Consider the following 13,202-nt stretch of genomic DNA (forward strand, 5'->3'; position numbering starts at 1 on the left):
TCATACACTTCTAGTACTAACCCCAAATGAATACACCCAAAACGTATAGTCAAATTTACAGACAGCACTATTTGACCTGAAATCTGTTTCCTCCTCAAAGATGCAAATGTGAAGCAATTCTTGCTATTCCAAGAGCTTATAAGTTTCCACAGTACAACTTGAGAGTGTTGATGGACAGACACCCCAGCCATCAACATTCAATATTTCAATGTGTCCTCCACAATAAACCACTGTGTGTAGCTACTAAATTGCTACTGTCTGATTTGTCATCAATTTTTTTGTATGCCATATTCCATAATATATCATACAGGAATTAAGTGGCATGAACTAATTTATTTATATTAAATGAATGGAAAAGTAAACATTTTATGTATTTCAAGTAAATTCAAATGATAATTTAACTTTTTTTTTTTATTGGAGGTCTTCAGAACTTTTAAACGTAATTTCTGATTAGTTGAACTGCTTAATGTTCATTTAAATGTGCTGTAAGCGGAATGGTTCTTTTTGCTAACTTCCTGTCAGTTACTGCAGTTACCGGTCCCCTCACCACATTAATGCACTGCGGTCATCAAGCAGCGAGTTATCTAGCATCATCTCAGATCCATAAGTGTGATAAAACACGATAAAAACCTTATTACTCTCAGTTAGGGATTCAGACGGGTGGCTTCCTCTTTGAAAAGGTGTCTGAGGCACATGTTCTTGAGAAGCTTCAAATGCTTGATTGCTCTAAAGCCACAGGATTAGACTCTATTCCATCACGGTTCCTAAGGGATGCTGCAGAGATCATTACCCCATGCATCACTCATATTGTAAACAGTTCTATAGAACAAGGGCATTTTCCCAATGATCTCAAGATTGCCAGAGTGATTCCGCTGTATAAGAAAGGGAGTAAACTGGACCCTGGCAACTATAGACCTGTCTCTATTTTGAGTAGTCTGTCAAAAATCATCGAAAAGATAATTTTTGAACAAATTGACAAATACGTATCTTCACAAAATATACTCTATGAGTTCCAATCTGGCTTCCGTAAATCTCATTCTACAGATTCATGTTTACTGTTTCTAACTGATTTTATTAAAAAAGAGGTGGATAATGGTCACTTCTGTGCATGGACGTCGATTTGGCTAAACAAGTGGGGGGGACAAACAGGCATTCTGGAGTGCATTTTCAAAAGTGGGGGGGACAATGAGGAAACGTCTTTTTTTCTCTTTAGTGCAGGTAATGAACGGTTCTGAAAGACGGCATACCCGCTCACTAATGAATACAATGTATACAAAACACTGATGTCTGACACATTTGATGAAAAAAGCATTTTCAAAAAGCAGCGGACATATGAGCCACTAGCTGCTCCCCGTAGCCCAACCAAACATGACGTAAACAAAAGGAGCTTGGGAAGGTAGTTCCGACTAGGGTTGCTGGACGGGTCCCGGGATTTCGGGATTCAATCAAATGAGTCAGTCCGGGAGTACCGGAAATTGGCCACGGGACCCGTCCTCCCGTTTTTTAATTCTTTTTAATTCATTAATAGTGGCCTTTACTAATAAAATGTAGCCTACTCTCGCCATCATGGCCTTTTCATACGGGAGGCTTTTGACGTGTCTGGTAATAGGCTACATTTTCAATGACATGCGAGTGGAGAGAGACGCACTACCGTTCTACAGACGTGGCGACAAGCGGCCGCACTAAACTGTTGTTACGTCTGTAACGCAGCTGACATGCGAGTGGAGAGAGAGAGAGTCCGCAGTTCTACAGACGGAGAGACAAGCGGCCGCACAGCTAAACTCACGTCTGTGCTCCTCTCTCTCTCACACACACACACACGCGCCTGCAGCCTGGCATGCTGAACAGTGTTTTACTTTTCTCTCCTCAATGAGATGGTGATATTCACCATTCTGCTGTATTCAAGTCAAGATTGTATGATGAACATAAAGCAGCCTGTTTCTTTTGCTGCTTTCTCTTGTAGCGACATGAATCTAATGAGATGAAACAGCTGGAGCATGGCTGTTCGCCCCGTTCCTTCCACCAAACACTAAAGTGAAACCTAGACCTAATCCACAAAGTAGACATTTAAACCAAACTAAACTGAATAACTAATCCACTTATTAACTAAACAAATGTTAACAATATGAGTAGATATTTAACAGCAGCGACACAGGGTTGTAAACAAAAGTTGTTTCCATGGTTACCGCACGGCGTTTCCTCGCGGAGCCTCCTATCTCCACCGGTCGAGTGCACAGACAGAACGTCTCCTCCCGTCTGACTTCACTTTTAATGCCCTTAGTTCATTCTAGAGCTAGCATCCATTCTGCCCTGGGCTTGAGGCTATAACGTGCCCAATAAAGAGAGAGAGAGAGAGAGAGAGAGAGAGAGAGAGAGAGAGAGAGAGAGAGAGACACCGACACCTTGACGCTGTGTTTTACTACGGCTGGACGCACTCCATGTCCGGCTTAAAAAGTGGGGGGGACAAAATGAGTCTTGACGAAAAGTGGGGGGTACATGTACCCCCCGTAATCGACGTCTATGCTTCTGTGGCATGGTCATGTTAGACCTACAGAAGGCCTTTGATACGGTTGACCATTGCGTTTTATTGTATAAATTGAAAGCCATGGGTTTTAGTGACTTAGCACTGAAATGGGTGGGCTCCTATCTGGAGAATAGAACGCAGGTGGTGGACATTGGGGGTACAATGTCTCAACCACTAAGCATGGTCTGTGGGGTTCCTCAAGGGAGTGTTTTGGGGCCACTTTTCTTTCTTTTATATATAAATGACCTAAAGTCTGTTTGTTCTTGTAATCTTTTTTATATGCTGATGACTCTGCGCTGGTAGTTTCTCACAAAGATAAGCATTTTATTGAAAGAACACTTTCTGCAGAACTTGTAACTGTTAGCAGGTGGATGTCTGACAACAAGTTATCACTTCACATGGGGAAAACTGAGTCCATATTGTTTGGATCAAAAATCAAACTGAAAAAAGCCTCGGATTTTAAGGTTTTAGCTGGATATTCTGAAATTACATCCAAGGAATCAGTCAGTTACCTTGGCTGTGTTTTAGATTGTAACTTATCTGGTGTAGGTCAGGCTCAAAAGGCAATCACCAAAATAAATCACAGAATCCGTTTTTTGGCCAGAATTTCAAAGTTTCTGGATCAAAGAACAATGTTAATTTTAGCAGGAGCTTTAATTCAGCCTTATCATGACTATGCATGTGGCTCATGGTACAGTGGCGTCACGGTGCATTTGAAACATAGGCTTCAGACCTCGCAGAATAAGTTGGTTAGGCTTATTTTTGACCTCCCCATGAGAACTCATCTTGAATCTTCCCACTTTGAGAGGTTGGGTTGGTTGAAAGTTGTTGATCGGGTATCTCAGATTAAACTGTGTATGGTACATAAGATTTTAAATGGGGATGTTCCCAAATATTTTAGAAACTATTTTAATCGTGTAAGTGAAGTTCACACACATGCCACTAGGGGTAGCACCACTGATTTTGTACCACCAAGGGTGAGGACCAACATGGGAAAGGATTCCTTTTTTTATACGGGTGCTGCACTGTGGAACAGGTTACCGGGAGCACTCAAGGTGGTCGGGAGTTTGGGCAATTTTAAAAAGGCCCTAAAAAAATGGCTTATGCATAATTAGGCTTGCCTTAGTGGGGGTCATTGTTGTGTGTGTGATTTTTATGTATGTGTATATTTTGTGTATGTTTTGTGCACAGGGACCACAATGGAAATAAGCCTTCGGGCTTTTTTGTGTCTATCCCTGGCTATTTTATGTATTTTAATGTGTGACAGAATGCTGTTCATGTTTTTATATCAAAATGGTCAAATAAAATCATTCATTCATTCATTCAACCATCAAAACAGACATTTGGAAGTATTCTTACCTGCTCCGCCATTGTAGGCAAATAAACATTCACCCATCTGTTGCTCTGCGGGTGCATCGGCAGTGAGACGGGTGTCGGTTTGTAGCGTTCTTTCTTCTGATTGGATACCACTTTCGGGATCCCCGAACAATTTAATTTGCCGATTATATATGCAGAGCGGGTGACTGAGAGATCGGAGGTATGAAACGCACACACTATATAAGTGATCACTGTATGAATATAGAGCAATTTAATAATTATATTAACCTGAATATATCGCTGACTTCACCTTTAACTACATTAAGTTCCATCATGTCTGTTAGTATCACAACCCCTTCCCCGGTATTGAACAGTTGTTGATATGACTTATCAATAAAATAATAGTTGAGCTTCCTCTAATACTACTCTGGTAACGAAACTTGGTTGGTTCTACATTTTTTATTTGAACGTCTCTTTTTTCATCCTACTCAGTTAAACGCAGCAGAGGAACATGCTTTTTTTTAAATGTTGAAGCAGCTTAAAGTTATTGTAATGATCACGTAAAATACTACCAAAACAAATAAAAATACTACATTCAACTTGCCAGTAGCAGGCAATTACATATGCTGGTGCAATTTTTGTCAACAGACTTCATTCTTAAACCAATAAATACATTAATTGTCTAACATCTTGCAGATAGATATTAAATAAATGTATATTTAGAAAAAAAAATGCTTCAATTTCCTTGCATCACCTGTCTCCCCCTCCCCTCTTTTTCCTTCCCTTGTCCTTGTCTCTTCTTTTCTAATTACCTTCATTCCTTCCCTCCCTCCCCCTTCACTGGTCCTGCCCCCCCGGCCAGCAGTGGGCCTCAGAGGGGCCTCTGCAGCAGCTGTAACCCAGCATGAGGCTACTCTCTCTGGGGAGGAAGCTCTGGACTGTGAGGCTCACTCAACCAGCGAGGGAGGTCAGATAGCAGGAATGTAGAGCGGAACAAGGTGACCCTCTGACCCCCTGGCCCAGGACTCCACACTGCACCCAACAATCCATGCATCAATCCATCCATCCATTCATTTCTGACCATGAATATGTGATAAGTGAAAGAAATAATATGACCTCAGTAAAAACGTCAACCCAACACTAGAGGGCGCTGGTGGTTCAGCAGCCGCTTTTGTTTAAACTGTAACTATGGTGAGTTGCAGTTCACTCAAATTAAACTTTTGAGCCAGGCAATGCATTCACCGGAGTGTTGAAATTTTGGGGCTAAACATTTCCGAGTTGATTTAAACTCCCCAAGTGTTACTTTAACATGTTTTGTGTTGATTAGTGTTCAGTGTTGGGGTTATTTCTCAGAGTCAATCATGTCAGAGTTAAATCAACTCAGATCAACTCTGCATAGATTTAATTGAGCTCCTCCCCTGCATTTCACCACTTCATTTGGAGACAAGAATACAAGTCAGCGGCAATCTTCTCTCCTCGTGCAATTGACGGGTAAGTACAATTAGATTAAATTTACTGAAACAATAATAAATTGTTGCTATGAACTGCAGTCTTTACTGTGAAACATCTACAGAGGATACACTCTTTGCAATGCCATGTTTAGGAGTGTGTGGTATAGCCTATCTATAGCTTACACATGGTAACTAGCTAACCCTCCTGAGTCCTAACTAAAACCAACTCAATCAATGAGGTTTGAACAAGACTTTCCAGTTATATCATGTGATTCTTTGTCCTCAGCCTACGACCAAGACATGTCCTCCTTGTTGCTGATACATCTCCTTCCACCAACACCACGTCTGAAGTCTCCAACAGTTAGTGAATCTGATGCAGTTGAGAAACTTGCAGTCCTTTCATAAGGTAATTACATTATTAAGGTGATTCTCATAATTTGTCTTTTCACCTTGTTAGCAACACGTAGTTATCTCTGTGGTTGCACATTATTCTTATGTCTAATATTAAGTTTGCTTATCTCAACACTAGTGCTGCTGCAGTTTGGAGGAGCAGGTCGGCAGCCATATCTCCTTGCTGTTGGGTGTCAGAAGAAGAGCAAGATTGACAGCTTCTACATCACCATGGATATGCATCTCATCCCATGCCAGGCAAACCGCTCCCTTGGGGCATTTGATGAACTTTTCAAAGCACATTTTGTGTTTATTTTGTCCCATGATGCTGATTTCCTAAATGTATGTATTTCTGTAGACAATAGTGTATAACATTGATGTGGGAACTGAAGGACTCAGCCACAGTCAGAGACTTGAGAGCCAGACTGCTCATACAATGTTGCAGATGAAAGTGTGTACATTATACCATCCTTCATAATGTTTAAGTATAAGTGTTTGAATTACTGCTTTCATGAAACAGAAAAAATAAATATAAATTTTTGGAAAATTGCTTTGTTTATTGGAATCATCAATGGCATTTAATAATATATTAATATATATATATATAAATAAATATTAGATTTGAATATTAAAATGTTTCAGTGTAATAGCTTGACACTTTAAAAAAAAACACTCCTAAATAGTAAAAAAAAAATAACTACAGACAGTGTTGCTTGTGTTACTTTAACTCTGTTTTGCAAGTTAAAAAAGGAATTCTGGTACAGTGGTAAATATTTAACTATTATGAAAGTGTTAATTTAACTCTTAAATTTAACTCTAAATCTGGACCTATATAAACCCTGAAAAAGTGTTGAAATTGACTCTGTGGGAGTAAATTCAACACGCTACTTTTTGCTGAGACACAAAAAAGGTATTTAAAAGAATAGTTCAGTATTTTTTTAAATGAGGTCGTATGAGGTACTAATGCATAGTTAGTCCGTTTCATTATGGAGATGGCGATCAGTGTAGTCACTTTCAGGAGTTTGGGAGAGACATCATTGTAGGTAAGGGAAGTCAGTATTGTTCTGTTGCAGAGGAGGCCAGCAGTAAAACGGTATTTCATCCATATATATCATAAATGCTTACCTAAAAAAAACAATGATCTGTTCAATTGTACGTAGGTAACAGACTCACAATGCATACATTCTTCTTACAACCCCACTTCAAAAATACTGAACTATCCCTTTAAGATGAATGCAAAGTGCACATCCTTAACCCATGTGCCCCCATTTTGTGTTCTCATTTTGTCTGCACACATTGTTAGATCAACAGGACCTCTTTGACTTCTGCACTAAAGCTAAAGACACTAATGGAAGGCTTTTTACCCCGCGATAAAATGATGTGACAGTAAAAGTGCCCCATCAATCCTCTGAGCAGCGCAGCTCACATCCTGCATAGATAAAGGAGACATTTGCAAACACATGGTTTCTGTACTAACGATCGACCACACTGAGAACGTTTGGAGTTCATAAACCTTTATTTAAATCAAAGTGCAGATAAAAACAATAAGGCAAGACAAGCATCGAGCACCGAGCTGCAAAATGCAACGTCAAAATGTGATCCCTTAATTAAAAAAAATAAAAAATTATAAAGCCAGAGAAAACAATAGAACACAATTTGAGAAAGAGCATGTGAGTGTGTGTGTGTGTGTGTGTGTGTGTGTGTGTGTGTGTGTGTGTGTGTGTGTGCGCGCGCGTGTGTGTGCGCGTGTGTGCATGCCAGTGAGACGTGCGATTCAGTCTGTACGGGTAATCATGAGTGAACGGGTGCTTGCAGGACACATTTTCAGATGTTTACTCAGTAAAACAATAAAGTTGTTATTGATCTTCTGTGACTGAAGCGATTTCCTGCCTAGAAATACATTACTAGTCTTGCACACATAGACTCTCTACACTACAGTTAATAAAAAAACCAGAGACATTATTTGCACTGAATGTGCAACATGGAACAAATGATTCTGTCTGGTGCGACAAAGATTAAGTTATTTTTTTTCTCCTTTCAACACAGCTGACAAGAATTGAAGTTAAAATGTTGCCGTGCATTTTCTCAAAGGATCTCTCCGATTTTTTGTTTCAGAGGTTTGTGACACAAGTCTTGTTGTTGCGTGTTTAGTATTTACTGTTGCAGTCAAATAAGCAGCACAGCAGGGGGGGCGACAGCGGCACCAACTAACATCCCGCACAACTGCTGACGAGAATTCTTTGTCTTTAGTAAGAGAGGATTTGGGACGTGAACGCAGCGATGAATCAAGATATCTTACATGGTTTCAACATTATTATCTTTTCTGGTACAAAGATGTTGAGACAAATAATTTTTTCAAGCTTTCATAAATCAGTAGTAAAAAAATAAGTAAGAAGAAGCAGTTTGAAGCATTAACGAGCTAAGCTTTGCTGCCAGTGTGGTGGTGAACAGCTAACGTAAACATGTAAAGACTCTGTTGCCCTTCGGGGCAGCCACAAGCATCCTCCAACTTCGATCTATCAATATATCCCACTTCTACTAGATAGACATGTCTGCTAACACGGCACAGTGCAGGGGAGGAGAAAGCGCCGATGCAGAGAAGGTGTTCTATCTGCGCCATTTTACATTTAAATGGAAGAAAGAGACTCAAGTTAATTAACCATCTAAACGCAGTGGTGGGCCGTCAGGGCCAGCAGGGCCTTCTCTGCTGGCCCTGTCAAAATCAAAATAATATATTTTTTTTGTTGTTTAAAATTATATTAATTTGTGTTTAAATGTGTATGAATTTAATAAAAAAATGTCAGTACGTTACAATAATAATTACAATTTTTTTGGAATATAGTTATTTTTTGTGAGGCTGAGCTGGATTTCCCAGGCATACCTAATCTAAACGCATCACAGCTATGTGGAGCAGCGGGACCTGCACTGAAGTATTGCTAGCCTTTCATTGAAGCTGCCGTCTCCTATTGGATAATAACTTTGACTGGCATGTCTCATCAGCCAATCAGATTCTGATGTGTAGTGACAGCCCGCCCCCAGGGCCCAGCGATATCTCAGCCGCTAGTCCCCCGTGATGTCATCAGCGAAGTTTGAAACTTCGGCGGGCTACTAGCATTGTGATGTGAGTGAACTATATGGCCATCGCTTTCACACAACCTACTGCTCCCGCTGCCGATCTAGCGTGGCTATTTAAAGGTGATCGTTGAACATAGTTTAGATATAGTTTCGACAGGAATACACATAAGCTGGATGGGCTGACAACGTTTTTTTGAGGCACTTCACTGACTGTAACTACAACGCTATGACTGGCTAACAGCTAGCACCGAGCGGAACAAGTTGCTGGCCGTGTCTGCTTTTTAAACCTGTGAAGGAACATGGCACATCACGGATTTTAACAGCCTTAATGGCTTATAACAGGGGTTCTCAACCTTCTGCAAGCTGGGCCCCCCCAAAGCTGGGTCATTGTAGTTGGGCCCCCCCACCGCCCCTGACAACACCCCCCCCCCCCCCACACACACACACACACACACACACACACACACACACACACCACCCTACATAGATAGATAGATAGATAGATAGATAGATAGATAGATAGATAGATAGATAGATAGATAGATAGATAGATAGATAGATAGATAGATAGATAGATAGATAGATAGATAGATAGATAGATAGATAGATAGATAGATAGATAGATAGATAGATAGATAATCTATTATTGTTATTATCACTAGGGCTAGGCCAGTGGCGCACCTTTGAGTTGAACATTGGGTTTAGGGTTGGGGTCCGGAAATTTCTTATATTTTAACGTTAAATGCATCATTCTGGTACACTTTAAAAGCTAATAATGAGATCGTATCAATGAGACAGAAAATACACAGAATAAATTCTACAATAGGTATACCTGTTATGAAAAAGCTTCACAAAACAAAGTATGATTAATGGGAAACACTGCTGTCTGACAACCCAGTTCAGAGAATGTTTCAACTATTGAGTCAATCAAGATATTAACTTTAAAAAAGGGACCATTTACATTTTAACATTGAGGAGAACACATTAAGCACTGTCCTCTCACAGATTATTTTTTTTTTACCATCAAACTCTTGAGTCTGAAATAGTTGGGAAATATAGCCTATAGTTTCAGGTAAGAAATCTTCCCAGCCCTTACACTTTCATTTTTGTCCATTTTGGGAAGAAGGTTGTCTTTAATATTTGGAAAGTGGCCAGCTTTAGCTCAAAATGCTACCTGCGATTAATGTGCTGTGCAGCCTGAACGCGGAGTTGTGTGTGTCTCAGTGGCGATTTCAGGAAATTTTGACTGGGGGTGGCCAAGGTGGGCCACAGAGCTAGAGTGGGGTGGCCAAGGTGGGCCACAGAGCTAGAGTGGGGTGGCCATCGCACCCCTGAATGAATAGCATGTGATATGCTGTACAGCCAATTCAAAGATGATTTATAATCCCAAATGCCCAAATCATGTTAGTATCCATTGTAATGTTTGTCAGAAAACTAAACCCCTGAAGGGGGGTCTGGGGGCATCCCCCACAGAAGATTTTTTTGTGTTTTTAACATGTAATCTAAGCATTCTGGTGCATTCTGGCGAAGATAATAAATATTATTTCAGTTCAGATGAATAGTAAAATTAGCAAGACAACATAACTTGCTAGCAGCCAGATGCCTAACAACTGGACAGAGGGACGGATGACAACTAGCTTTTGACCAAATATCTTGCTAAAAAAATAAACCTTTATTTATGAAATTCTGCCCTTACTAAGAACATGTTACACTTGCTAACTACAAACTTAAATTTTTTTATTCAGATTTCAAATCTGCTGGGACACGTGCCCGTACATGTGCATGGGTGGCACGCATGTCACAAGCACACTTATGCTGTTTTCAAGACCTTTGCTGAACAGAGACCAGTTCTAGTGGCGACAGTCCTACCATTAATTTAGTAGTTGAAAATTGCAAACTGATCTCATATCAGTGGATTGGAGTGTTTGTGTGATGAACTTGGCAACTACCTATCAAAAAAAGTTAAGAAAGAAAAAAAATACATATCATCTCTGAACTAGGCTACATATCAAGAAAAAAAATAAAATTCCAAAAAAAAAAAAATATAGGCCTATATTAAGATTTTTTTTTTTTTTTTTTTTTTTTTTCATCCCCCTCGCGCCCCCCCGGTAGAGTGTCCGCGCCCCCCCGGGGGGGCGCGCCCCACCGGTTGAGGACCACTGGCTTATAAGATCCGAGGATGGGTTTCCTCCACAAGTGATGGGTGAGTGTTACTTTTGGCTGTGTCTATCTGTGAAGAGATAACGTTTTTTGTGGGGTTTTAAAACCATTTTGTTTGTTTGTTATGGTCCTTGTAGTAGCCTATATTGCTGGGACTTGGGCAGTAGGTGATGCGGTTTTTCATTGTTGATGCCGCTTTCTAAGCATGATATGGGAACCAACTCTCAACTACACTTCTTCTTAATATGCTGGTTGGATTGGCTGTTGTAAAATATTTGGCATAAAAGACCCTTCTTGCATGTTTCATTTTTGTTATTGAAGCGAATGCGGCGCACTGGTAATATTGTCGCTATACTAAATTGAATCCGTTGAAGTTGCGCAAGCATCCGGTGAACCCTATTACAATAACTGGATGCTTGTTTTGTAACGTGTTATGCGTTTGCAAACAGTTGTCGAGTGACATGAAATATCTGATGGTGATGGTGAAGTAGTCTATCTGGTGTAGGATAAACAACAGTGGTGTGTGCAGTGCGCTGCTCTGTGGTTATTGAAGATCAACAGTCAAGCGCTTCATGTTATGCATTAGTGTGTAGGCTATACTGTGATTTTAGCCTATATTTTGTATGTGGCTGTGTTGGCTGTATCGGCACCTGGCGTGTGCGTTTCTCAGGGTTTGGGGGTGGGGGGGTTGGAGTTCGCTACTGAAGGCCCTGACTGAAACCCCACGGTACGCTACTGTCTAAACGTCATGCCAGTGTTTGAATATATATACACTGCAGTCCGATATTTACCCTCATGTTTGTGTACTAAACGTGAAACTTGGGGGAGGCGACTTGCTAGCTTAGCACAAGGAGCTAGACTCCATCCTTAGGTGAGAAAATACATTTTACATATTGTTTTTTTAAGGATTAAACAAACAAGCTATAATGTGTTAATGAGTGAGTTTGAGAGGTGCTCATGGGTGAATTTAGTTACCTATGGACTGAACCAGTCAAGCTGTTCCCCAGTCTTTGCAGTTTATATGCTAAGCTAAGCTAATTCGCTATAGTAAAGACCAAATTAAGGTCTTCATATTTGCCACCTGCTGTACACCAAGTTTAACTTGCTAAGCCGTCACATACAAGTTCAGCTGTGTCCAATTTCTGTCTCTCAAGTACAATTTTTTTTTAGGGAAAACATTCTCCCTAAAAATGTAAGAGATCTTAAATAACTGGCTGCTTCCTAAAGAATAAACGCTTCTTTACTGAAACGAACTTTCACATTTCTTTTAAAAGTTCTTAACTCATATATACCCAAGTAAAATAAAGCTATACTTTCATTTGGAAGTTTTTGCACATACAAGTGTAAACTGCCTTCACAATAACGTTTTACTTGTATGTATACTCTTGTGTGTAAGTGTGCATGACTGCTGTGCTGGCATGTTCAAGTGTGAACAAATGAATAACAGGTACACGCTACTACACCTCGTATTTTATCAAACTTTCTTTTTCACTTTTGTCCTTCCAAGTTCTGTCTTGCTTGGCTGTGACTGTCGAGATCATCTTTCCTCAAATATATCCATATTTTAGATAACTAAAGAACAACGATCATCTGATTTTAACCTTCATAAAAATGTGAAGGGGGAAGAGTTTCTATAAGGACCTTTGAGTAAACAAAAGCAATCTGAACATGACATGACATTTGAATTTCAAACATATTTTTGTCCATGTGTGAATGTGTGTGGTGGTGTCACTCCTGAAGAGCCCAACCTCAAGATACCTCCACACCACAACACCTACACACTTCATTGTTGAACTTTGTCAAGCTCCTAATTTCAAAAGCCTGATGAAATACACACTCAAAAAAAAGGAAGAAGCACAGAGACAAGAGTCAAGTCAAGTGCGTGCGAGTGTTTCCCCATTTATCTCAATTTCTATGTGTTTACATGTGCGAGCCCATCTGTCCTTCCACCCGTATGTACAGTATGTGTGTTTATCTGTGGGTCTGCTTAGCCCACGCCAGGTCATCTGATCGAGGTTTCTGCCCTGTAAGTCGTTGGATCAATTGCTCCATCTGTCTCCAAAAGCCCAGCTGGTCCAGTGGAGAGTTACACCAGCCTGGGATGTGAGGGATGGGGCGTGGGAGAGGACGAAGTGGAAGGAGAGAGTTAGGAAGGTGGAGTGAGGCGTAGCGGATTAGAGAGAAACATATAGAATTTACAAAAAAAATGATGAACTGCAAGTATCAAAAGGATCTCTCTCCCAGGACGGACAGAAATGCAATAGATGTCACGTGCACAGAACAGA

General features: G+C 40.4%; 1 protein-coding gene across 1 annotated transcript in view; it reads right to left on the reverse strand.

The window, feature by feature from the left end:
- Positions 1-12,888: 12,888 nt before the first annotated feature.
- LOC307250620 (plasmanylethanolamine desaturase 1) overlaps positions 12,889-13,202 on the reverse strand; it is a gene marked incomplete at both ends in the record, with an annotated part of 32,928 nt that continues 32,614 nt past the window's right edge. The window contains 1 exon segment of the mRNA XM_080027736.1: positions 12,889-13,013. Coding sequence (XP_079883862.1) covers positions 12,889-13,013 — 125 coding nt within the window.

This window comes from Ammodytes marinus (assembly GCF_949987685.1).
Source record: "Ammodytes marinus genome assembly, chromosome: 5".
NCBI classification, from domain to species: domain Eukaryota; kingdom Metazoa; phylum Chordata; class Actinopteri; order Uranoscopiformes; family Ammodytidae; genus Ammodytes; species Ammodytes marinus.